Source organism: Pseudophryne corroboree, chromosome 6, assembly GCF_028390025.1.
Source record: "Pseudophryne corroboree isolate aPseCor3 chromosome 6, aPseCor3.hap2, whole genome shotgun sequence".
NCBI lineage: Eukaryota > Metazoa > Chordata > Amphibia > Anura > Myobatrachidae > Pseudophryne > Pseudophryne corroboree.
Window position 1 is genome coordinate 746,911,838 of NC_086449.1, and position 26,598 is coordinate 746,938,435.

The 26,598-nt window shown below is 48.0% G+C and overlaps 1 protein-coding gene across 6 annotated transcripts in view; it reads right to left on the reverse strand.

Moving 5' to 3' along the window:
• Positions 1 to 26,598, reverse strand: part of RNF213 (ring finger protein 213) — a 680,515-nt gene that overhangs the window by 32,651 nt on the left and 621,266 nt on the right. For all 6 annotated transcript variants that reach the window (XM_063928518.1, XM_063928521.1, XM_063928520.1 and 3 more), the window contains 5 exons: positions 23,616 to 23,873; positions 15,937 to 16,069; positions 11,960 to 12,043; positions 5,514 to 5,694; positions 5,211 to 5,412 (listed from right to left, as the gene is read on the reverse strand). In XM_063928518.1, the coding sequence (XP_063784588.1) occupies positions 5,211 to 5,412; positions 5,514 to 5,694; positions 11,960 to 12,043; positions 15,937 to 16,069; positions 23,616 to 23,873 (858 nt within the window). The remainder of the gene's footprint in view (positions 1 to 5,210; positions 5,413 to 5,513; positions 5,695 to 11,959; positions 12,044 to 15,936; positions 16,070 to 23,615; positions 23,874 to 26,598) is intronic.

The window sequence follows — 26,598 nt, forward strand, 5'->3', positions numbered from 1 at the left end:
GGATGAAGTCCCCATTCTCCCGAGTGGAGGTCGTGCCTGCTGAGGAAGTCTGCTTCCCAGTTGTCCACTCCCGGAATGAACACTGCCGTCAGTGCTAACACATGATTCTCTGCCCATCTGAGAATCCTTGTGGCTTCTGCCATCGCCATCCTGCTTCTCGTGCCGCCCTGTCTGTTTACATGGGCGACCGCCGTGATGTTGTCTGACTGGATCAGTACCGGCTGATTTTGAAGCAGGGGTCTTGCCTGGCTTAGGGCATTGTAAATGGCCCTTAGCGCCAGGATATTTATGTGAAGAGAAATCTCCTGATTTGACCACAGTCCTTGGAAATTTCTTCCCTTTGTGACTGCCCCCCAGCCCACGAAGGCTGGCATCCGTGGTCACCAGGACCCAGTCCTGTATTCCGAATCTGCGGCCCTCTAGTAGATGAGCCCTCTGCAGCCACCACAGCAGCGACACCCTGGTTCTGGCCGATAGGGTTATCCGCTGTTGCATCTGGAGATGGGACCCGGACCATTTGTCCAACAGGTCCCACTGGAACGTCCTTGCGTGGAACCTTCCGAATGGAATTGCTTCGTACGAAGCTAGCATTTTTCCCAGGACTCGTGTGCATTGATGTACCGACACTTTTCCTGGTTTTAGGATGTCTCTGACCAGAGATGACAATTCCTCGGCTTTTTCCAGTGGAAGATACACTCTTTTCTGGTCTGTGTCCAGAATCATTCCCAGGAACAGAAGACGTGTCGTCGGGACCAGCTGTGACTTTGGAATGTTTAGAATCCAGCCGTGCTGTTGTAGCACTTCCTGAGAAAGTGCCACCCCCACCATCAACTGTTCTTTGGACCTCGCCTTTATCAGGAGATCGTCCAAGTATTGGATAATTAAAACTCCCTTCTTGCGAAGGAGTATCATCATTTCAGCCATTACCTTGGTAAAGACCCTCGGTGCCGTGGATAACCCAAACGGCAGCGTCTGGAACTGATAGTGACAGTCCTGTACCACAAATCTGAGGTACTCCTGGTGCGGAGGGTAAATGGGGACATGCAGGTACGCACCCTTGATGTCCAGGGATACCATGTAATCCCCCTCCTCCAGGCTCGCAATAACCGCCCTGAGCGATTCCATCTTGAACTTGAACCTTTTGATATAAGTGTTCAAGGCTTTTAAATTTAAGATGGGTCTCACCGAACCGTCCGGTTTCGGTACCACAAACATTGTGGAGTAGTAACCCTTTCCTTGCTGAAGGAGGGGTACTTTGACAATCACTTTCTGTGAATACAGTTTTTGAATAGCCACCAACACTGCCTCCCTGGCAGAGGGAGTTGCCGGCAAGGCAGATTTTAGGAAACGGCGGGGGGGAGACGTCTCGAATTCCAGCCTGTACCCCTGAGATACTACTTGAAGGACCCAGGGATCCACTTGTGAGAGAGCCCACTGTGTGCTGAAAAACCTGAGACGTGCCCCCACCGTTCCCGATTCCGCCTGAGCAGCCCCAGCGCCATGCTGTGGACTTACCGGACGCAGGGGAGGACTTCTGCTCCTGGGAACTAGCTGTGTGCTGCAGCTTTTCCCCCCCTTCCTCTGCCCCTCGGCAGAAAGGATGAGCCTCTAGCCCGCTTATTTTTCTGGGGCCGAAAGGACTGTACTTGATAATACGGTGCCTTCTTTTGCTGTGGGGTAGCCTGTGGCAAAAAAGTCGATTTCCCAGCAGTAGCTGTGGAAACGAGGTCTGAAAGACCTTCCCCAAAAAGTTCCACCCATTTATAGGGTAAAACTTCCATGTGCCGCTTGGAGTCGGCATCACCTGACCATTGCCTAGTCCATAACCCCCGTCTGGCGGCAATGGACATAGCGCTTATTTTTGAAGCCAGCCGGCAAATATCCCTCTGTGCATCGCGCGTGTATAAGACCGCGTCTTTTATATGGTCAATCGTTAGCAAAATATTGTCCCTATCCATGGTATCAATGTTTTCCGACAGGGAGTCTGACCACGCAGCAGCAGCACTGCACATCCAAGCTGATGCAATAGCGGGTCTCAATATAATGCCAGTGTGTGTGTATATAGCTTTTAGGGTACTTTCCTGCTTTCTATCAGCAGGTTCTTTTAGGGCGGCCGTATCCGGAGACGGTAGTGCCACCTTCTTTGATAAGCGTGTCAGCGCTTTATCTACCCTAGGGGGTGTTTCCCAGCGTGACCTATCCTCTGGCGGGAAAGGGTACGCAGCCATTAACCGTTTAGAAATGATCAATTTCTTATCTGGGGAAGTCCACGCTTCCTCACACACCTCATTTAGTTCGTCAGATGCAGGAAAAACTACTGGTAGTTTTTTCTCACCAAACATAATACCCTTTTTTGTGGTACCTGGGGTATGATCAGAAATGTGTAATACATTTTTCATAGCCTCAATCATATAACGGGTGGATCTATTGGAGGGTACACTCGTCTCATCATCGTCGACACTGGAGTCGGTATCCGTGTCGACATCTGTATCTGTCATCTGAGGTAGCGGGCGTTTTACAGCCCCTGATGACATTTGAGACGCTTGGACAGGCACAAGCTGAGTAGCCGGCTGTCCTATGTCGTCAAACCTTTTATGTAAGGAGCTGACACTGTCACGTAATTCCTTCCATAAGTCCATCCACACTGGTGTCGACCCCGCAGGGGGTGACATCACATTCACAGGCATTTGCTCCGCCTCCACATCATTATCCTCATCATACATGTCGACACAGCAGTACCGACACACAGCAGACACACAGGGAATGCTTTTACAGAGGACAGGACCCCACAAAGCCCTTTGGGGAGACAGAGGGAGAGTATGCCAGCACACACCAGGGCGCTATATAACACAGGGATATCACTATACAGAGTGTTTTCCCATATAGCTGCCTATATATATATATATATATATATATATATATATATATATATATATATATATATATATATATATATACACTGCACCTAAATTGTGCCCCCCCTCTCTTTTTTACCCTTTCTGTAGTGCAGGACTGCAGGGGAGAGCCAGGGAGCTTCCTTCCAGCGGAACTGTGAGGGAATAATGGCGCCAGTGTGCTGAGGGAGTTGGCTCCGCCCCTTTTTCGGCGGGCTTTCTCCCGCTATTTTATCATTTCTGGCAGGGGTTAATATACACCTATATAGCCTCTGGGGCTATATATGGTGTTAGTTTTGCCAGCCAAGGTGTTATTATTGCTGCTCAGGGCGCCCCCCCCCAGCGCCCTGCACCCATCAGCGACCGCAGTGTGTGGTGTGCATGAGAAGCAATGGCGCACAGCTGGAGTGCTGTGCGCTACCTTGGAGAAGACAGAAGTCTTCAGCCGCCGATTTTCCGGACCACCTTCTTGTTTCTGGCTCTGTAAGGGGGACGGCGGCGCGGCTCCGGAAACGGACGACGAGGTCGGGTCCTGTGTTCGATCCCTCTGGAGCTAATGGTGTCCAGTAGCCTAAGAAGCCCAAGCTACCACCACTTAGGTAGGTTCGCTTCTTCTCCCCTTAGTCCCTCGTTGCGGTGAGCCTGTTGCCAGCAGGTCTCACTGAAAATAAAAAAACCTAAACTATACTTTCTGCTAGGAGCTCAGGAGAGCCCCTAGTGTGCATCCAGCTCAGCCGGGCACAGAAATCTAACTGAGGCTTGGAGGAGGGTCATAGGGGGAGGAGCCAGTGCACACCAGATAGTCCTAAATCTTTCTATAGAGTGCCCAGTCTCCTGCGGAGCCCGTCTATTCCCCATGGTCGTTACGGAGTCCTCAGCATCCACTAGGACGTCAGAGAAAATAAGATTTTAAACCTACCGGTAAGTCTTTTTCTCGTAGTCCGTAGAGGATGCTGGGCGCCCATCCCAAGTGTGGACTACTTCTACAATACTTGTATATAGTTATTGCTTCAATAAGGGATATGTTATAGTTGCATCGGTCCTCCACTGATGCTATGTTGTTTTTTCATACTGATAACTGGGTAGTTTATCACAAGTTATACGGTGTGATTGGTGTGGCTGGTATGAATCTTGCCCTGGATTAACAAAATCCTTTTCCTCGTACTGTCCGTCTCCTCTGGGCACAGTTTCTCTAACTGAGGTCTGGAGGAGGGGCATAGAGGGAGGAGCCAGTGCACACCCAGAACTAAAGTCTTTCTTAAAGTGCCCATGTCTCCTGCGGAGCCCGTCTATCCCCATGGTCCTTACGGAGTCCCCAGCATCCTCTACGGACTACGAGAAAAAGATTTACCGGTAGGTTTAAAATCTTATTTTATATATATATATATATATATATATATATATATATATATATATATATAGCACCAATTTTATGCCTCCCCCCTCCGTTTTGCCCCCCTGGTACTTGTCGGTGTGAGGAGGACCAGCGTCTCTGCAGCTTGAGGAGAGGAAATGGCACCGTGAGATGTGAGGAAGAAGCTCCGCCCCCGTAATAGCGCGCTTCTGTCCCGCTTTTTTCCAATATTTATACTGGCGGGTGTCGGGACAGTGCCGCGGCACTAATGTCCGCTCTTGCCAGTTGATTAATGAGGATGTTTTCAAGCTGCCCAGGGCGCAACCCCCCGCGCCCTGCAGTGCTGTTTGTGTGGGAGCTCGGAAAAATGCCGTCAGTGATGCTGAAGTCTTCTTTACTTTGGTTACTCACCTGTCTTCTGACTTCTGGCTCTGTAAGGTGGTGACGGCAGGCTGTGGGAGCGAGCATCTGAGCGTTCCCAGCGAACAAACTCTCAGGAGCTAATGGTGTCCTGTAGCTAGAAGCAGAGCCCTTGAACTCACTGGAAGTGGGTCATACTTCTCTCCCCTAAGTCCCACAAAGCAGGGAGACTGTTGCCAGCAGCCTCCCTGAAAATAAAAAACCTAACAAAAAAGTATTTTAAGAGAAACTCCGTAGAGCCCCCTGTAGTGCATCCAGTCTCACTGGGCACAAATCTAAAACTGGAGTCTGGAGGAGGGGCATAGAGGGAGGAGCCAGTTCACACCCTTTCAAAGTCTTAAAGTGCCCATGTCTCCTGCGGATCCCGTCTATACCCCATGGTTCTAATGGTGACCCCAGCATCCTCTAGGACATATGAGAAGATACAGTACTGTATATTGATTTTGACTGTTGAATGGAAAAATACAACTAGGACAGTAAGGGAAATTTAACCCCTTTGGTAACCTAAACTTCCACTACCTTAAACATGGAAGGTGACTTACAGCCATAGTGATGAGAGGTTTCCCTTGGAAAAAGCGGCTGGTGATTTGGTGCTGAATTTTTGGAAGGTCAAATTCCTGTAAAGTTTCTCTACCGCTCTCCAGGCTGTACTGGCAATTGGATAGGATGATAGGCACCAGATCCTTTTCCATCTCATAGCTGATCACATGCACAGCCATTACTTCTGAAACTTTAATGGAGTACCTGAAGATAATTGAATTGAGGTTCAGTTCCATATCTGGTTAAGGCTGATTCCCAAGACCACAATAACATTATGAAGCAGCAACTAAAAAACAACAACATACTTCTGCTCATTGTTGGTGTATTTTTCCAGTGCGTATATAAAGTCATTGTGCAGAGCTATGAGGTAGCTGACAAGGGCAGTAGCACATAAGCCTAATCCCTGCCGACGAGGAAGAAGATAGGCAAAGTCGCTGTCCATGGTGAGGAATTCATTGCATACGTCATCTGGTAGCTTTATCTCCCCTAAAACATTAGCAGAAAAGTAGAATAATAGAAGTACATACAGTACAGTACGTTGTGGGTGATGCAAATCTAATTTGACACACAGATTTCAACATAAAACTGTAAATGTCTATGAGGTATAAAGAACTAGCAAAAAAAAAAAAAAAAAGGAATTTGGTACCGATTAATTCCATTGGGGAGACTGGAGTCTTCTTACAGTGGGGTATAGATGGTGGTAGATGGGAGAAGGTACTTTAAAATTAAGAAGTATGCAGGCTCCTCTCCTCCTATAGCCCTCCAAGACATTAGTCATAGAAACTGTGCCCGAGAAGAGACGGAGAACCAAGCAATCTCCAGAGAGGAAGAAAGCAGAAGACAGAACAGGATCAGAACAGATGAATGTAGAAGATCCGTAACACTCAGACACAGACACACCATAACATGAGAGAGCAGTGCAGGGTGGAATCGGAGAAATAGAATTATCGGTAAGTACCAAATTCCTGTTTTCTCCTTCATGCCATAGGGGACACTGGATTCTTCTTACAGTGGGGACATCTCAAAGCTACCCCCACGGGTGGGAGAGCACTGAGACACCTGTAATACCACATGGCCAAACTGGGAAGCAGAGGCCGCAAAGGTATCAAACCTGTAAAATCTGATAAATGTGTGAGAGCCAGACCCAGTGGCCCCTCTGCAAAGGTTGAGAAATGGAGACCCCCTCTGGCAGCCGCCCAGGAGGGGCCCACAGAACGAGTCGAGTGTGCTGAAATCGATTCCGGCACCAAGTATGCCTGATGGATGTTCAAGTGAATCCAACGTGCCAAGGTTTGTTTGGAAGTGGGCCAACCCCCTTAATGGCATCATACAAAACAATGGACTTACGCAAGAGAGCCATCCGGTTCACATAGATGCACAAGGCACGAACCAGATCCGGGGAACTGGAGTCCCCCAACAGCACCGGAACAACGATGGGCTGATTGATGTGAAGCGCAGAAACAACCTTGGGCAAAAAATCTAAGCACATACGAAGCTCTACCCTATCCTCGTGAAACACCAGATAGGGAGAGTGACATAAGAGAGCGTTCAGGACCGAAACCCATCTGACTGAAGCCAAGGCCAGCAGCAGAACAGTTTTCCAAGTCAGATACTATGTCAATAGACTCAAGAGGCTCAAAGACCTTCGACTGTAGGAGGGACAACACCAGGGATAAGTCTCAAGGCTCCGTAAGGGCCACAAAGGGAGGTTGGATATGGAGGACCCCCTGAAAGAAGTCTGTATTTCAGGGATCAGCGATAATCTGCAATGGAAAAGGGCCGAAACCTGAACTTTGAAGGATCCCAGTCGAAGGCTGGCAGTTACCCCGGCCTGCAGGAAATGTAACAAGCGAGAAAGTCTAAAGGAATACGTAGGTAACCTACGTCTCCTGCACCAAGAGATATAAGTCCTCCAGATTCTGTGATAATGTGCAGAAGTCACTGGTTTCCGGATCGGTAGCATGGCAGGGATGACCATCCTCGGCATGCCTTAACAGTGTGGTCTCTCCATGCTGTCAAACAAAGCCACCGTAAGTCTGGGTAGACGAAGGAGATCCTTGCAAAGCGGAAGCATCCATGGTTCATCCACCAGAAGGAGACGCAGGTCTGAGTACCACACCCTGAGAGGCCAATCCAAAGTCAAGAGGATGACTGACGGATTCCCTTTTGATGCACTTGAGGACCCGAGGTAGAAGGGGAAATGGAGGGAACAGGCAAGCCAAGCTGAAGTTCTATGTAGTCGAGAGCGTGTCCACAGACATTGCTGCTTGATCTAGAATCTGTGAACAGTACAACGGGAATTTGTGGTTCTGTCTGGCCTCCATCCCATCTATCTGAGGCCACCCCCACTGCAGAGTCAGCTGATGAAACACAGACGGATGAAGCACCCATTCTCCCAGATGCAGATTCTGTAGACTGACGTAATCCGCGTCCCAATTGTTGACACCGGGTATTAACACAGCGGACAGAGTTGTTGCGTAGCGTTCTGCCCAAAGGAGAATGCAAGTGACTTCTCTCATGGCTCCTCTGCCTCAAGTTCCTCCCTAACTGTTGATGGATAGTCCTTTCAGAAGGGGGGATGCCTCCAGCAAGACATTGTAAATTGCTCATAGCTCCAGGAAATTGATTGGAAGCCGTGCCTCCTGACTCGACCTCCGCCCTTGGCAATGGTTGCCAAGCACGATAGCTCTCTAAACTCTGTGGCTGGCATCTGTTGTCAGAAGAGTCCCGTCCCAGACTCCAAAGTATCAACCCTCCAGCAGGTGACTGGACTTAAGCCATCACATGAGAGAGACATGACTCTTGGGGGAGAGGCGAACCAGGCGATGCATGTGGAGATGAGATCCCGTCCATTGGAACAAGAAGTCTAGCCGAAATGTCTGAGAATGGAACCAACCGAGCCTCGAAGGAGACTACCATCTTCCCTAGGAGACAAATACACAGGAGCACAGACACCCAACGAGGCTGAAGAACCAAACGGCCCAGCTCCTGTACCTTGACTGCTGGGAGAAATACTTTCTGTAGAGATGGGTCTAGAACCATTCAAAAAAAACAGTAGGTGTTGCAATGGCATCAGATGAGACTTTGCAATATTGATGATCCATCCGTGGTGTATGAGAAAATGGTAGGTCAGGGAGACGTCCTCCAGGAGCTTATGCCAATATGATGCCTAGATCAGGAGATCGACCAGATAAGGGATGATTGTTACTCCCTGGAGACGAATACCAGCCACCATGACGGCAATGATCTTCATACAAACCCTGGGGGCAGAAGAGAGACCGAACTGGAGGGCCCGAAACTGGTAATGGGAGTCTCAGATAGCAATCGGAGAAATGCCTGATGAGGTTCCCAAATGGGAATATGTAAATAGGCATCTTTGATGTCCAGCGAGACAAGATATTCTGCTGGTTCTAGACTGGCAATCATCGAATATAGGGATTCCATCTTGAACCTGTAGTACGTTAGATACAGGTTCACGGACTTGAGGTTCAGTATGGGATGCACTGAACCATATGGCTGCGGAACCATGAAGACTGTTGAGTAAAAACCTTGTGCACGTTGAGGACCCGGAACTTCAGGACCTCTGCGGTCAAAGGCTTTCCTACGGCTACTTGCAGCACCGTCCTTTTTTTCTTCTGAGATTGGAAGGCCGGTCATGAAGAAATGGCGAGGAGACAGTGAGGAGAACTCTATCTTGTAGCCTTGGGATACTAGGTTCCGTACCCAGGCACCCTGACAGGTCTGCAACCAAATGTCCTTGAAACCTAATAGACATGCACCCACCGTGTAGGCCCCCAGCCATGGGCTTGTTGGCAGGCTTAGGATACTGACGACAGGAAGAGGCGGTGGCAGCTCTCCTTCCCCTGTAAACTCTGGAGGCAGAAGTAGTTGCCACTGGCTCAACCTCGAAACTTGGAGGGGAGACGAAATGAGCGAAAGGAAGGCCCCAAATATATTTTTTGAGGCGCAGGGGAAGCTGAAGGTGGACTTACCACCAGTAGTCTGAGATATCCACTTGTCCAGTTCTAGACCAAACATAATATTCCCAGAAAAGGGCAACGACTCCACCTTCCTTTTGGACTCCGCATCAGACTGCCAGGACCGAAGCCAGAGGGTATGGCAGGCAAAAATAGCCGAAGGTTAAATCCTCGAACCAAGGATGCTAATATCCCAGGACGCTTCACCCAGGTACACTGCGGATTTCCTAATGTGCTCCACCAAGTTCTCACCGCCGATGGCCAGCCCTCAAATCCCTGCCTAATTCTTTGGCCCATCTTTCAACAGCCTTCTTGATCCAGGAGCCCAATAAAGCTGGGCGAAGGAGGACACCTGCTACCATGTAAATAAACTTTAAAGTTGTTTTCAATTTACGGTCTGGTGCCTCCTTTAAGGAAGTGGCTCCTAGAACTGGCAGAGTAGTCTTCTTCGAGAGACGAGAAATGGAGGAGTCCACAGGTGGGGGGATTCCCATTTCATCCTGAAATCCGTTAGGAAGGGATAAGTGGGCCGGAGACGCGAGGAAATGTGGAATTTCTTGTCCGGATTTTTCCAAGTGACAACTAACTGGTCTTCCAGCTCCTGTAAAACAGGAAAAGTAACAGCAGATTTTTGTTTCACCCAAACAGAGAGACCGCAGTGGAAGCCTCGGTATCAGAAACATGAAGGACCTGCCGGCCCGCAAGGATTAGGGCCTCTATTTCCTGAGAGCCTCTTTCCTGCAGTTTATCCTCCTGAAGCAGCTCCTCGTCAGACATTTGCAGGAACTGAATCACGGTCCTCGTCCGAGACGTCAGATTGCAGAAACATGGAAACAAAACGTTTCTTTGAAGGAGGAAGCTCTGTAGGCACGGGAAACCTGAGAGGAGGAACTGACAGCATGAACCAGACTGTCCACTGAACGGGCCAGGGCATGAGCCCAAGCCGATTCGGAAGACTGCCATGAGGGAACAGAACTAGCACTGCCTCTCTAGTTCTTAAGTGCCACTGTATCCTTGCGTGAAGCCGCAAGCTCTGCAGAGAGATCTGATAAAAAGTAACTGATGCTAGAGTAGAAGCCCAAGGAGGAAAGGTGTCCTGGGTCAGATGGACCTCAGCAGGACCCGAAGCCTCAGAGTCACATGCATCACAGAACAGGGCACCCTCTGTTTGGGACTGTGTAAACTTACTATTACACTTTTTGCATGTACCCAAACAGCTTTTGAGAAGCCTCAGATGCTGCCAATCTCCCTGTCATGGCTGTACATACAGAAATGCACACACACAAGAGAGAAATAAAGTCAATGGCGGAGGAGGAGTGTCAAACCTATCCCCAATGGTAAGGGAGGAGTGGATGTTAGCAGCTGAATGTCTGTCTTGTCAGGCGGAGATCAGCCGAGCAGCAACACAGGTAGAGATCCGCAGCCTGTTTAAGATGGTGTCTGCTATGCAGATTGCCAGTGTCACATGATCGGGGAGTTGGGGCCGCGACTAAAAGACAGCCGGACCACAAAGTTCTGCCCCCCACCGCGTCTCTGGAGCGTGGGAGATTAAAATTTGCAAGCACACTGGCTGACCAATTCTGCCCATGCTGTGACAATTGTGTGCCCTCTGGATGCCGTGGGGAATCGGACGCAAGCCGCGTGCAGCTGTGGCGGGTCCTCCCTGAGACTAAGGTTTCTGTGGCCAGGGACTCAGACGCACACCTCAGGAGGTGATGGCGAGTTCCCCCTGGGGGCTCCCTCAGGTGCAGGCAGACATGGGCAGTGTTGTCTGCTTGTCCTCAATGCTTTTATTCAGAAAAGTTAAATCCCCATGGTGCACCAGCTCTCTCGGGCACATATCTAAGACTGATGTCTGGAAGGGGTTTGGGGGGGATGTGGGAGTCTGTCACACTGCTTAATTTTTAAAGTGCCGGCTCCCATCTACCACCATCTATGCCCCACTGTAAGAAGACTCCAATGTCCCCTATGGCATGAAGGAGAAAACAAAACACAAAAGCCCCAAACAAAACATACATGTAGTGAAATCTTCTAACTACAGACGTATACAGTATCAAATCTTTGCAGTTATTTAGATTACTTTTACTGGGTTTAATATGGCAGAGAGCTAAATCTGTCTGTTCTACTGTACTTACAGTAGTATAACGATGTGTGCTAATGTGGCTGGTTTTAAACTAGGGACTGACAGTTTGGCCAGACACCTGGATTATTCGATCTGTGTAATTTATGCCCTTATTTATTAATGAGTGATAAATTTCACTGTGAGTGATAAATTGCACCAGCCAACCCGCTCCTAACTGTCATTTTTCAAACACAGCCTGTGACATGGAAGTTAGGAGCTGATTGGCTGGTGCAATTTATCACTTACGGTGCAATTTATCACTCATTGCTAAATAAGGGCATTAATCTGCTAGTAGCACATGTTTGGAAAAAATATACATTGTTGTGTCTGGTATAGGTGAAAGCAGCTCCATTTATATAGCGGAACTGTTATATAAATCAATTGGATTGTTCAGTTATTCAGCCCCAGAATAGGTACATGAAGTTTTGCATTACTGCTTCCACAAATGGGTTGAATGACTACACTCATGTGGTGATGGGTAATGGTCTCTTCTGAGCCAAAAGTGTCTCAACAATATAATTAGTAACTTGTGAGCTTACAGTGAGCAGACTGAGGAATATCAGCAAAGCCCACAGCCCTGCTGCCTCTACAGTGTGCGCACAGGCGTGCTTTAATAGTCAATAAATGGAAAATGTAGTCTTAAACCACTCACCATTAGCTTGAAGGGAGAAGCGCAGGTGATTCCAAGCGAATATAAATTCTTCTACACATTTCTTAAAAGTAAGTCGTGCACCACCTACAAAATGAGACGTATCATCAACAGAAATATACATATTAGAAAATGCTATGGATCATGGAAACTTGCTAAATTCCATAGAATAAGCCTAGAATGACCATCATTACTTTCTGGTAAGAGAAGTCATCTGGTTTAGTAAAGGTAAAGCAAAAATGCTTCCTTCCATCCCACTCCACACATGCTGCAGGGAAGGTTTGTCAGTGTTCCTCCTGTATTATCACCATATTATCATCTGTGTAAGATGTAATATAATGTAGCTGATGGTGGAAGAAATAGAAGTGATTTATATTTTAATGGCGACTGTCTAAGTGTGACAGGACCTGAAAGCTTTGTGCCACTGTTCCGGTTCCTGTCTATGGGAACCGGAGAGCTGTAGTGCGATAGGATACCCCATCCAGTGGCGGATCCAGGGGGGGGGGGGGGGGGGGGACACTCGAGCCCATGCCCCCCCCTGTCATTTGTGGCCGTTCTCCCTCTGTCCGTCCGTCCTCGCCGCCGCACAGGGAGATGACGGGCGCCCGCTGAGATTGTTTTACCAGCGGGCGCCCGTCTCCCTGCACAGCGGCAGCCGGAGGCAGGAGCTCAGTACTGAGCTCCGGCTTCCGGCGCTGTCACTGCGGCGTGCGCTATGGGAGAGACGTCAGTCATGACGTCTCTCTCATAGTGCTGAGGAGAGGACGCCAGGAGGAGGTCTGGAAGCGGGAACGGGGCTCGGTAAGTATGTAGTTTTTTATCTTTCTTAGTGCAGCTGGGGCATCTACTGGGGGCAAATTACGGGGGGACATTACTGCTGGGGGAGCATTACTACTGGGGGCATTATTACTGGGGGGCATTACTACTGGGGGGGTCATCTATTGGGGCATTACTACTGGGGGCAAACTACTGGGGGCCATTATTCCTGGGGGGCATCTACTGGGGGACATTATTACTGGGGGGCATTATTACTGGGGCCAACTACAAGGGGGCAAACTACTGGGGGTAAGCTACAAGGGGGAAAACTACAAAGGGCTAACTACTGGGGGTATACTACAGGGGCATTACTACTGGCGGCGTAACTACAGGGGCATTACTACTGGTGGCGTAACTACAGGAGCATTACTACTTGGGGGCTAAACTACAAGGGGGGCATAACTACAGGGGCTAAACTACAATGGGGCAAACTACAGGGGGGCATTACTACTGGTGGCTAAACTACAAGCAGGCAAACTACTGGGGGCATTACTACTGGGAGGCTAAACTAAGGGGGGGGGTAAACTACTGGGGTCATAACTGCAGGGGCATTACCACTGGGGGCATAACTACTAGGGTGCTAAATGACTGGTGGTATTACTACAGGCAACATTACTACTGGGGGCAATACGGGCATTGCATAAGGGGCACCACTACTATGGGGTCTATATAAGGGGCACTACCAGTACAATGGACATTGCATAATGAGCGCTACAACTGTGGGCATTGTATAAGAAGCGCTACTGTGGTGGGCATTATGTGTATTACGGGGTGCTACTACTGTGGGCATTATTACGCTGCCCCCTGCCCCTCACACACTGCCCCCTGCACCTTGACCCTCACACGCTGCCCCGTCCCTCAAACGCTGCCCCCTGCACACTGCACCATGCACCGAAGCCGCACGCAAATGTACTTGCCCCTTCCATGGTGCCCCCCCTATAATTTTTTCTGGATCCGCCCCTGACCCCATCCATGGTGATCCAGGGGAGAGACTGTGGTAACTGCCACTGATCAGAGCAGTGGGAGCTAGCCAGACTGTGGCATCGGAAAGGTGTCTAGTGTTGCCACATGGGTTCATTTAAGGACAGGTGACCGCTGTCCTGGGTTCCGTATATTTTGCTGACATTCATAATTTCGACAGTAAGCATGATGAAATGGCGACATGGTTAGGATGTTGACTATATCTAAGGTAACCCTAAACATACCATGACTGCAGTCAATGGGGGTCATTCCGAGTTGATCGCTAGCTGAAAATGTTCGCTGCGCAGCGATTAAGCACAAAAACGGCACTTATGCGTATGCGGCGCAATGCGCTTGTGTGACGTACTTTCACAACGGCCGATGTAGTTTCACACAGGGTCTAGCGATGCTTTTCAGTCGCACTGGCTGCCGCAGAGTGATTGACATGAAGTGGGCGTTTCTTGGTGTCAACTGACCGTTTTCAGGGAGTGTTCGGAGAAACGCAGGCGTGCCAGGAAAAATGCAGGCGTGGCTGGGAGAACGCAGGGCGTGTTTGTGATGTCAAACCCGGAACTGAATGGTCTGAAGTGATCGCAAGCGCTGAGTAGGCCTGGAGCTACTCTAAAACTGCACAATTATTTTTTGTAGCCGTTCTGCAATGTAAGCGATCGCACTATTGCTAAGCTAAGATACACTCCCAGAGGGCGGCAGCTTAGCGTTTGCACTGCAGCGAATAACTGCTAGCAAGCGACCAACTCGGAATGACCCCCATCGTCAGCACTTTTCAGGTTTTGAAGTAGACATTGTGAACGCTGACTTAGTGACTGCATACTGCTGCCCCTGGCTGTGGTAAAAGCTACCTAGGGTGGATTTTGGAATGGAACAGATACGAGGCTGGTGGTCAATTTGGGTGGGACATTTAAATAGTGGGGGATGTATCAAACCTTCTAAAGAGAACAAGTGGAGAAGGTACCCAAAGCAGTACGTTCTAGAGTACAAAATGATAGGAAGAACCTGATTAGTTTCTATGTCCAACTGTTCCACCTGTCCTCTTTAGAAGGTTTGATACATCTCCCTCTAAATCTCCCAGCCCAGACTCCATTGAGCAAGGGTGGGGAAAGGATCAATTCAGCTATTTTTTTGGGTTTTTTTTTTTTTTCCTTCAATAGCTCGCTTCCACCCCACCATGTGTTTTTCCTGTAATGTTTACCTCCACTGATTGCACACCTTTCCATTGTGCCCTACATGCAGGGTACATCATACTACTACATAAGCATCAGTTTTCCCATATATGAACTTGGCCCTTGTATGGCTCACCTCCCACAGTGTAACCTTCAAAGTGCGCCCAACATGGCTGCCCGATATGGTACACTTGTGGATGGGATGAAAAATACATGGACCTTGTGGTTTTGTTGGAATCCTACTCTAAACTGTAGGACTCTGAAATCACCCCCATTTTGTGTCATCTCTTCTAGGGGTGGACTATTCCACCCTGGGTAATCCTACGCTGAGCGCCCAAGATGGCTGCCGCACTTGGTACCTGTGAGGGTGGAATACACAACCCTTGGAAGTTATTACCCAAAATGCCTACACCAATCCTGCATTATGCTTTCTGTGTGCTTAAGGTTTTCTTTTATGTCTGTGTGGCTTATCTATTGCTGTATTACTTAAATCCTCTGTATCATGTGTATTGTTTTTGATGTCTGTAAAGCGCCTTGAGTCCTGTTGGAGAAAGAGCGCTATATAAATAAAATTATTATTATTATTATTATTATAGTACACTAAGGTGCCACTGAGTACATTAATAGTAACAGCATGGTCCAGGCTTATATGGTCTATAAATAAGATAATGGCAAAGGCAGACTTCTTTCCACAGTGGGAAACTAGGTTGTGCCCAATAACAAATGGGATTTGCCGTCACTAACATGTATTCCTAAGTGTGCAGTAAGGATTTGGGTTGTAGTGTATACAGGAGATTACTTACAGTTTGCAATAGAGAGAGAGATAACGGTTACTATGGCATACAGTAGTAAAGTGAATCTTAGTGCCATTGTTACATTGATATTGGAACAGTATAGGTAAAGTTTTTTTTTTTTTTTTAAATAGGTCTTCCATCGGTACCTTAATATGTTCTACAAATACAGTATGTTGGTTATTTGTGCTACTGACAATAGCTATGCCATACGGAAAAGATTGATAATTACCAGAGTTTATGCTTTCTATATAGTCATTTATGGTTTTATGGTTGATGTTACTGCTGTTCTGGAATCGTTTCACCAGCTCTTTTTGAAGACTCAGAATTCCAGGCAAGAACTTCACCATCTGAAGTTCAGCTTCCTGTACAAAAAAAAAAAAGTTTCAGAGTCTTATTATCCTTTACAAAGCTGCAAATAGGGGAGGCAGAGCAACATTTTTACCCTTAAATGAATACATACTGGACAAATAAGGAAGAAAGCCCTACTGAATGCACTATAGGAATTAAAATCAAAAGATTATTTTTGCTAGAAAGTATTCTTCTGCCATATACAGACCCTCGATTTGCAATCATCCCATTTTTCTGTGTAATCTCCTGCATTAGGCTGTTACATCGACAGGATACATAATATCATGCAGAAAATGCCCTATGGAACCTGAAGAAGAAATGTCATTTCTGCATAATTTTACGAGAAAGGGGCTTGACAAATATGTCACTAAAACAGGAAACAGACATTTCTGGGAGAGATTACATTAGTCTTGTGCGTCCTAAATGCTCTACCATAAAGAGAATGTTGGCCCCAAGAGAAATCAAGGGCTCTCGGAGATGATATCAAACTGTATTGGACCCAATTCTCATTATCTTCCTTGGCTTTGTTTCCTCCTGACTTTTCACCGAAATGTCCAAAACATTCCCTAGGAGCATAATCCAAGGTGGAGGAAGAAGCTTGCGTTTCGTGAAGTGAGCAGCCTGCAAACCGGCAACCTTTCTTAATGATCAGTGGCACCAAGTACCTTTGTGATTAAAAAGACTCCTGAGAACTGGACACGCTGAACCCCTAAATAGCTGAATGTACACTACGCTGCTACCATCTAACGCGGAATTTGTCCGAAAAAAAAAAAGCCAGAGAGCTACAACTCCATCCGGTGATCTCGGCTGCAGAGAGGATCCTCTTTCCCACCTGCGCATACCATTGGTTCAAGTCTATGTTCCTGTGGGAGAGTATTATCTGCCATGGCCAAGATGGAAGCTCTTTCTATGGCTCCCTCGGTGCATACCCAGAATGGCACCTTGCAGCCAGTAGCACTACTGCAGAGCTGCCCTGAGAGGAAGGAACGCTCCAGGCAGGCATCCTACAGCCTGTGGAGCTACCTAGAATCCTGTAACAACGCTGGGTCTTACCACTAGTAACCAATATAAAGCATCTTTCCCGTACTCTGACCACAGTGAAGATGCTTTGTATGGATTAATGTGGCAGGCTCATTCTTCCCACAACTCCCCAAGGCATTCACAGGGACCTTCCAAAAGGTATACGTGAGCACCAAATGAGTGGAGTACGTGTGTGGTAGGTTTTTTTCTTTTTAAATAGGTGCACAACAGAGCCTAACAGGCCTTAGAAGCCAGGGTATGCTGGTGGTTGTAATTGTACAAGCATCAGCATACTGTGCCTAGGTTAGGTTTTCCAGGGCTTGCTGAAATCACTAGTGCACCAGCGGTGCACAACAGAGCCTAACAGGCCTTAGAAGCCAGGGTATGCTGGTGGTTGTAATTGTACAAGCATCAGCATACTGTGCCTAGGTTAGGGTTTCCAGGGCTTGCTGAAATCACTAGTGCACCAGCATAAATATAAATATTTATAAAGTATTTTCTCTATCGTCCTAGTGGATGCTGGGGTTCCTGAAAGGACCATGGGGAATAGCGGCTCCGCAGGAGACAGGGCACAAAAAGTAAAGCTTTACGATCAGGTGGTGTGTACTGGCTCCTCCCCCTATGACCCTCCTCCAAGCCTCAGTTAGATTTTTGTGCCCGGCCGAGAAGGGTGCAATCTAGGTGGCTCTCCTAAAGAGCTGCTTAGAAAAGTTTAGCTTAGGTTTTTTATTTTACAGTGAGTCCTGCTGGCAACAGGATCACTGCAACGAGGGACTTAGGGGAGAAGAAGTGAACTCACCTGCGTGCAGGATGGATTGGCTTCTTTGGCTACTGGACATTAGCTCCAGAGGGACGATCACAGGTACAGCCTGGATGGTCACCGGAGCCTCGCCGCCGGCCCCCTTGCAGATGCTGAAACGAGAAGAAGGTCCAGAATCGGCGGCAGAAGACTCCTCAGTCTTCTTAAGGTAGCGCACAGCACTGCAGCTGTGCGCCATTTCCTCTCAGCACACTTCACACGGCAGTCACTGAGGGTGCAGGGCGCTGGGAGGGGGGCGCCCTGGGAGGCAATGTAAACCTATTTTTTGGCAAAAAATACCTCACATATAGCCTCCGGGGGCTATATGGAGATATTTAACCCCTGCCAGAATCCGTTAAAGAGCGGGAGACGAGCCCGCCGAAAAAGGGGCGGGGCCTATCTCCTCAGCACACACCGCCATTTTCCTCACACAGCTCCGCTGGTCAGGAAGGCTCCCAGGCTCTCCCCTGCACTGCACTACAGAAACAGGGTAAAACAAGAGAGGGGGGGCAAAATTGTGGCAAAAATATATATATTAAAGCAGCTATACAGGGAGCACTTATTATACGGCTATCCCTGTCATATATAGCGCTTTTGGTGTGTGCTGGCAAACTCTCCCTCTGTCTCCCCAAAGGGCTAGTGGGGCCCTGTCTTCTTTAAGAGCATTCCCTGTGTGTCTGCTGTGTGTCGGTACGTGTGTGTCGACATGTACGAGGACGATATTGGTGTGGAGGCGGAGCAATTGCCAAATATGGGGATGTCACCCCCTAGGGAGTCGACACCAGAATGGATGGCTTTATTTATGGAATTACGGGATAGTGTCAACACGCTAAAGCAGTCGTTTGACGACATGAGACGGCCGGACAATCAACCTGTCCAGGCGCCTCAAACACCGTCAGGGGCTGTAAAACGCCCGTTACCTCAGTCGGTCGACACGGACCCAGACACAGGCACTGATTCCAGTGGCGACGGTGACGAATCAAACGTATTTTCCAGTAGGGCCACACGTTATATGATTTTGGCAATGAAGGAGGCGTTACATATTGCTGATACTACAGGTACCACAAAACAGGGTATTATGTGGGGTGTGAAAAAACTACCTATAGTTTTTCCTGAATCAGATGAATTAAATGAGGTGTGTGATGAAGCGTGGGTTGCCCCCGATAAAAAACTGCTAATTTCAAAGAAGTTATTGGCTTTATACCCTTTCCCGCCAGAGGTTAGGGCGCGCTGGGAAACACCTCCTAGGGTGGACAAGGCGCTCACACGCTTATCAAAACAAGTGGCGTTACCCTCTCCTGAGACGGCCGCACTTAAAGATCCAGCAGATAGGAGGATGGAAAATATCCAAAAAAGTATATACACACATACAGGTGTTATACTACGACCAGCTATAGCGACAGCCTGGATGTGCAGTGCTGGGGTAGCTTGGTCAGAGTCCCTGATTGAAAATATTGATACCCTGGATAGGGACAATGTTTTACTGTCTTTAGAGCAAATAAAGGATGCATTTCTTTATATGCGTGATGCACAGAGGGATATTTGCACACTGGCATCACGGGTAAGTGCTATGTCCATTTCGGCCAGAAGAAGTTTATGGACGCGACAGTGGTCAGGTGATGCGGACTCAAAACGGCATATGGAAGTTTTGCCGTATAAAGGGGAGGAGTTATTTGGTGTTGGTCTATCGGATTTGGTGGCCACGGCTACAGCCGGGAAATCCACCTTTTTACCTCAAGTCACTCCCCAACAGAAAAAGACACCGACTTTTCAACCGCAGCCCTTTCGTTCCTTTAAAAACAAGAGAGCAAAGGGATATTCATATCTGCCACGAGGCAGAGGAAGGGGGAAGAGACTGCAACAGGCAGCTCCTTCCCAGGAACAGAAGCCCTCCCCCGCTTCTACAAAAGCCTCAGCATGACGCTGGGGCTTCTCAAGCGGACTCGGGGGCGGTGGGCGGTCGTCTCAAGAAGTTCAGCGCGCAGTGGGCTCACTCGCAGGTAGATCCCTGGATCCTGCAGATAATATCTCAGGGGTACAGGTTGGAACTAGAGACGGATCCACCTCGCCGTTTCCTGAAGTCTGCTTTACCAACGTCCCCCTCCGACAGGGTGACGGTCTTGGAAGCCATTCACAAGCTGTACTCTCAGCAGGTGATTGTCAAGGTACCTCTTTTACAACAAGGAAAGGGGTATTATTCCACTCTATTTGTGGTACCGAAGCCGGATGGCTCGGTAAGACCTATTCTAAATCTGAAATCCTTGAACCTGTACATAAAAAAGTTCAAGTTCAAGATGGAGTCACTCAGAGCAGTGATAGCGAACCTGGAAGAAGGGGACTTTATGGTATCCTTGGACATCAAGGATGCGTATCTCCACGTTCCAATTTACCCCTCACACCAGGGGTACCTCAGGTTCGTCGTACAGAACTGTCACTATCAGTTTCAGACGCTGCCGTTTGGATTGTCCACGGCACCTCGGGTCTTTACCAAGGTAATGGCCGAGATGATGATTCTTCTTCGAAGAAAAGGCGTATTAATTATCCCATACTTGGACGATCTCCTAATAAGGGCAAGGTCCAGAGAACAGCTAGAGATGGGATTAGCACTGTCTCAAGAAGTGCTAAAGCAGCACGGGTGGATTCTGAATATTCCAAAATCCCAGTTAATTCCGACAACACGTCTGCTGTTCCTAGGGATGATTCTGGACACGGTTCAGAAAAAGGTTTTTCTCCCGGAGGAAAAAGCCAAGGAGTTATCCGTACTTGTCAGGAACCTCCTAAAACCAGGAAAGGTGTCTGTACATCAATGCACAAGAGTCCTGGGAAAAATGGTGGCTTCTTACGAAGCAATTCCATTCGGCAGATTCCACGCAAGAATTTTCCAGAGGGATCTGCTGGACAAATGGTCAGGGTCGCATCTTCAGATGCACCAGCGGATAACCCTGTCTCCAAGGACAAGGGTATCTCTTCTGTGGTGGTTGCAGAGTGCTCATCTATTGGAGGGCCGCAGATTCGGCATACAGGATTGGATCCTGGTGACCACGGACGCCAGCCTGAGAGGCTGGGGAGCAGTCACACAAGGAAGAAACTTCCAGGGCGTGTGGTCGAGCCTGGAAACGTCTCTTCACATAAACATTCTGGAACTAAGAGCAATCTACAATGCTCTAAGCCAGGCAGAACCTCTGCTTCAAGGAAAACCGGTGTTGATCCAGTCGGACAACATCACAGCAGTCGCCCATGTAAACAGACAGGGCGGCACAAGAAGCAGGAGTGCAATGGCAGAAGCTGCAAGGATTCTTCGCTGGGCAGAGAATCATGTGATAGCACTGTCAGCAGTGTTCATCCCGGGAGTGGACAACTGGGAAGCAGACTTCCTCAGCAGACACGACCTTCACCCGGGAGAGTGGGGACTTCATCCAGAAGTTTTCCACATGCTTGTAACCCGTTGGGAAAGACCAATGGTGGACTTGATGGCGTCTCGCCTCAACAAAAAACTGGACAGGTATTGCGCCAGGTCAAGAGACCCGCAGGCAATAGCTGTGGACGCGCTGGTAACGCCTTGGGTGTACCAGTCGGTGTATGTGTTTCCTCCTCTGCCTCTCATACCAAAAGTATTGAGAATTATACGGCAAAGAGGCGTAAGAACGATACTAGTGGTTCCGGATTGGCCAAGAAGGACTTGGTACCCGGAACTTCAAGAGATGATCACGGAGGATCCGTGGCCTCTACCTCTGAGAAGGGACTTGCTTCAGCAGGGTCCCTGTCTGTTTCAAGACTTACCGCGGCTGCGTTTGACGGCATGGCGGTTGAACGCCGGATCCTAAAGGAAAAAGGCATGCCGGAAGAAGTCATTCCTACCTTGATTAAAGCAAGGAAGGAAGTAACCGCGCAACATTATCACCGCATTTGGCGAAAATATGTTGCGTGGTGCGAGGATAAGAGTGCTCCGACGGAGGAATTTCAACTGGGTCGATTCCTACATTTCCTGCAATCAGGATTGTCTATGGGTCTCAAATTGGGATCTATTAAGGTTCAAATTTCGGCCCTGTCGATTTTCTTCCAGAAAGAATTGGCTTCAGTTCCTGAAGTCCAGACCTTTGTTAAGGGAGTACTGCATATACAGCCCCCTGTGGTGCCTCCAGTGGCACCGTGGGATCTCAATGTTGTTTTGGACTTTCTCAAATCTCATTGGTTTGAACCACTAAAAAATGTGGATTTGAAATATCTTACATGGAAAGTGACCATGCTACTAGCCCTGGCTTCGGCCAGGAGAGTGTCAGAACTGGCAGCTTTATCTTACAAAAGCCCATATCTGATTTTCCATTCAGACAGGGCAGAACTGCGGACTCGTCCACATTTTCTCCCTAAGGTGGTGTCAGCATTTCATCTGAACCAGCCTATTGTAGTGCCTGCGGCTACAAGCGACTTGGAGGACTCCAAGTTGTTGGACGTTGTCAGAGCTTTAAAAATATACATTTCAAGGACAGCTGGAGTCAGGAAATCTGACTCACTGTTTATACTATATGCTCCCAACAAGTTGGGCGCTCCTGCGTCTAAGCAGACTATTGCTCGCTGGATTTGTAGTACGATTCAGCTTGCACATTCTGTGGCAGGCCTGCCACAGCCAAAATCGGTAAAAGCCCACTCCACAAGGAAGGTGGGTTCTTCTTGGGCGGCTGCCCGAGGGGTCTCGGCATTACAACTCTGCCGAGCGGCTACGTGGTCGGGGGAGAACACGTTTGTAAAATTCTACAAATTTGATACCCTGGCTAAGGAGGACCTGGAGTTCTCTCATTCGGTGCTGCAGAGTCATCCGCACTCTCCCGCCCGTTTGGGAGCTTTGGTATAATCCCCATGGTCCTTTCAGGAACCCCAGCATCCACTAGGACGATAGAGAAAATAAGAATTTACTTACCGATAATTCTATTTCTCGGAGTCCGTAGTGGATGCTGGGCGCCCATCCCAAGTGCGGATTATCTGCAATAATTGTACATAGTTATTGTTACCTAAATCGGGTTATTGTTGTAGGGAGCCATCTTTCAGAGGCTCCTCTGTTATCATACTGTTAACTGGGTTTAGATCACAGGTTGTACGGTGTGATTGGTGTGGCTGGTATGAGTCTTACCCGGGATTCATAAATCCTTCCTTATTGTGTACGCTCGTCCGGGCACAGTATCCTAACTGAGGCTTGGAGGAGGGTCATAGGGGGAGGAGCCAGTACACACCACCTGATCGTAAAGCTTTACTTTTTGTGCCCTGTCTCCTGCGGAGCCGCTATTCCCCATGGTCCTTTCAGGAACCCCAGCATCCACTACGGACTCCGAGAAATAGAATTATCGGTAAGTAAATTCTTATTTTTTTTATTGCAAGCCCAGTTCCCCTATGGTAGTAGTTGTCAATTCCAGTCCTTAAGTACCCCGATCAGGTCATATTTTGAGGATTGTCATCTGTGGAAGCAGGTGGGACCATTACTGACCTAGCAATGTATAGATTAACTAAAATTTTTATTAAAGAAATCCACAACACATGACCTGTTGGAGGCACATAAATACTGTAGTTGAGAACCACTAACATATAGCAAGAAATCCACCTGCGTGCTGAACAAGAGAGGGCTGATTGGCATTTATTCATTCAGAGTATATAGCATGTATCTTAAAATATAGTGTAAAACTGTAACCGTGGACTTGGACACATATTACATCAGGGCAGGCCATGAGTATAACACCATTAATGTAGCTTACTTTCTCCAAGAACTTCCATAATAGCGGCATTGTGTCTTTCCCGTCATTCTGCTGGACAACATGTAATAAATGTTCAATGGAGATCCGTTCTCTGCAGCTCCATATTTTGGAACAATGTACATGACTGTCCTTTGGCAAGTCCAATTGTTCTCCACTAATCAATGGGTCACCGTACACAATCTTAACTATTGGATTGGAGCTTATCCTCTCATCTTTGCTGATGTTTTTGTTCACAGTAGCAAGATCCTTATCTAGATTCTGTGGGCAAAGAAAATATTCATTTCAGAAAAACAGATGTGTGTATATCTCCCAAGACTTGCAAATTATCAGAGTAGCACTTTATATTAAAAGATTAAATGATTTAGTGTGTAGAAATGTTGACACATCAACAGAGATATGGATACAAAATGTAAAACCAAAATAGATGTTTGCACATATATGTCAACTCTTTGTCTCAGAGTCCAAGGTGGGACATGGGATACAATGGGGTATAGAGTACACTGGCAGGAGCTTGGGCACTTTACAGCAAAAGCTCAATCTCCTCCCGCTCATTACTTCCATTGGCTGCCTGGGTCCTTCAATATTTAGTGACAAAGCCCCAAAGTATAGAACTGAGGCAAAGTTCACAATGTTCTGATCAAGATGTACCTTCGAGATGTAACAAAGAGTTGACAGAAAAGAGTCTGGTTCTAGGAACAGCCCTGTCTTTATAGAAGATGGGGAATAGGACCTACATGACAAAGGCCCATATCTGGAAACCTCCTAGCTGTTGAGATGGCAGCAGAAAGGCACTGAACTGAACGGTTATTATTATTATTATTCTTTATTTATATGGCGCCACAAGGGTTCCGCAGCGCCCAATTACAGAGCACATATGCACATAATCAAAACAGGAAAACAGTGACTTACAGTCGAAAACAATATAGGACAAGTACAGGGTAACTAAGCATAACTACACCAGTAAACGACATAAAGAAGTTCCAGGTGGCCAAAAAAAACCGGCGGGATTTGGGCAGTTGAGGATTATTAAAGTAAGAAAAGGATAAGCACATGAGGGAAGAGGACCCTACTCGTGAGAGTTTACAATCTAAGGGGAGGGGTAGACAGACAGGGGTGACACAGATGGGGTACATAGAGAGCGTGGTGACACAGATGGGGTACATAGAGTGCATGGAACAGAGGGTTAGGATGAGATTTGGCTGGGTTTGGTAAAGAAATGGGTCTTAAGAGCCCGTTTGAAGTTTTGTAGAGAGGTGGAGAGGTAAAGAATTCCAGAGAAAGGGAGCAGCACGTGAAAAATCTTGGAGATAGGAGTGGGAGGAAGTAATCAGAAGACAGGAGAGTCGGCGTGCATTAGCAGAGCGAAGAGGACAAGTGGGAGAGTAAAGGGAGATAAGGTCAGAGATGTAGATGGAAGAAGAGTGGGGGAGTGCTTTGTAAGTGAGTATGAGAAGTTTGAATTGAATTCTGAAAGGGAAGGGAAGCCAGTGAAGGGCTTGTAGGAGAGGGGAGGGGGACGTAGTTCGTTTGGTTAGGAAGATGAGCCGGGCAGCAGCATTGAGGATAGATTGGAGTGGAGAGAGGTAATTGTCAGGGAGGCCAGTTAGGAGGAGATTACAGTAGTCCAGTCTGGAAATAACCAGTGAGTGAATAATGATCTTAGTGGCATCCTGGGTGAGAAAAGGTCTGATCCTGGAAATGTTTTGGAGATGAAAATGACAGGTTCGTGAGAGGTGCTGAATGTGTGGTTTGGAGAGGGAGGAGTCAAGGATTATGCCAAGACAGCGTACTTGGGGACTAGGGGAGATAGTCGTGCCATCAATGGATAATGAGATTGTGGGAGGTGAGGTTGTGCGGGAGGGTGGGAAGATGATCAGCTCAGTCTTAGACATGTTGAATTTAAGAAAGCGCTGGGGCATCCAGGAAGAGATAGCAGAAAGACAGTTGGAGGTACGAGTGAGGAGAGCCGTGGAAAGATCAGGGGAGTAGAGGTAGATTTGAGTGTCATCAGCATAGAGGTGGTATTGGAAGTTAAAAGAACTAATGAGTTCACCTAAAGAGGATGTATAGAGCGAGAAAAGGAGAGCCTTGGGGGACACCAACAGTTAGTGGAAGTGGGGGGGAGGTAGCATCATGAGAGGAGACAGAGAAGGAACGATCAGAGAGGTAGGAGGACAGCCAGGAGAGGGCAGTATCACGCAGACCAAGAGAGTGAAGGATTTGCAGAAGGAGATGGTGGTCCACAGTGTCAAAAGCAGCAGAGAGGTCAAGAAGAATAAGCAGAGAGTAGTGGCCCTTAGATTTGGCTGCAGCATTTTGCAGACTTTGCATTGCAGACTTTTGTGAGGGCAGTTTTTTGTGAGGTCATTGCAGACTTTTGTGAGGTCATTGCAGACTTTTGTGAGGGCAGTTTCAGTGGAGTGGAGAGAACGGAAACCAGACTGGAATTGGTCAAGCAGTGAGTGAGAGGAAAGAAAGGCAGTGAGGCGATTATAGACAATACGCTCAAGAAGTTTGGAGGAAAAGGGGAGGAGAGAGATGGGTCGATAGTTAGAGAGAGTGTTAGGATCAAGGGTAGGTTTTTTAAGAATAGGGGAGACAAGAGCATGCTTGAAGGCAGAGGGGACAGTACCTGATGAGAGAGAGAGATTGAGAAGGTGGACAAGATGGGAACAGGCAGAAGGAGAGAGGTAGCGGAGTAGGTGGGAGGGGATAGGGTCAAGTGGGGAGGTTGTGGGGGTGGAGGAATGGATGAGGGCCATGACTTCCTCGCCAGATACATGGGAGAAAGATGTCAGAGTTGGTAAGAGGGAAGGGGAGGGGTGGCAAGGGATGGGTGGTGGCTGGTTGCTGATCTGGTGGGATGTGATGTTCTGACGTATGGAGTCAATCTTGGATGTGAAATAAGTGGCAAAGTCAAGAGCAGACAACGAGGAAGGGAGAGGAGGTGGTGGTGGGCAGAGGAGGGAGTTAACAGTGGCAA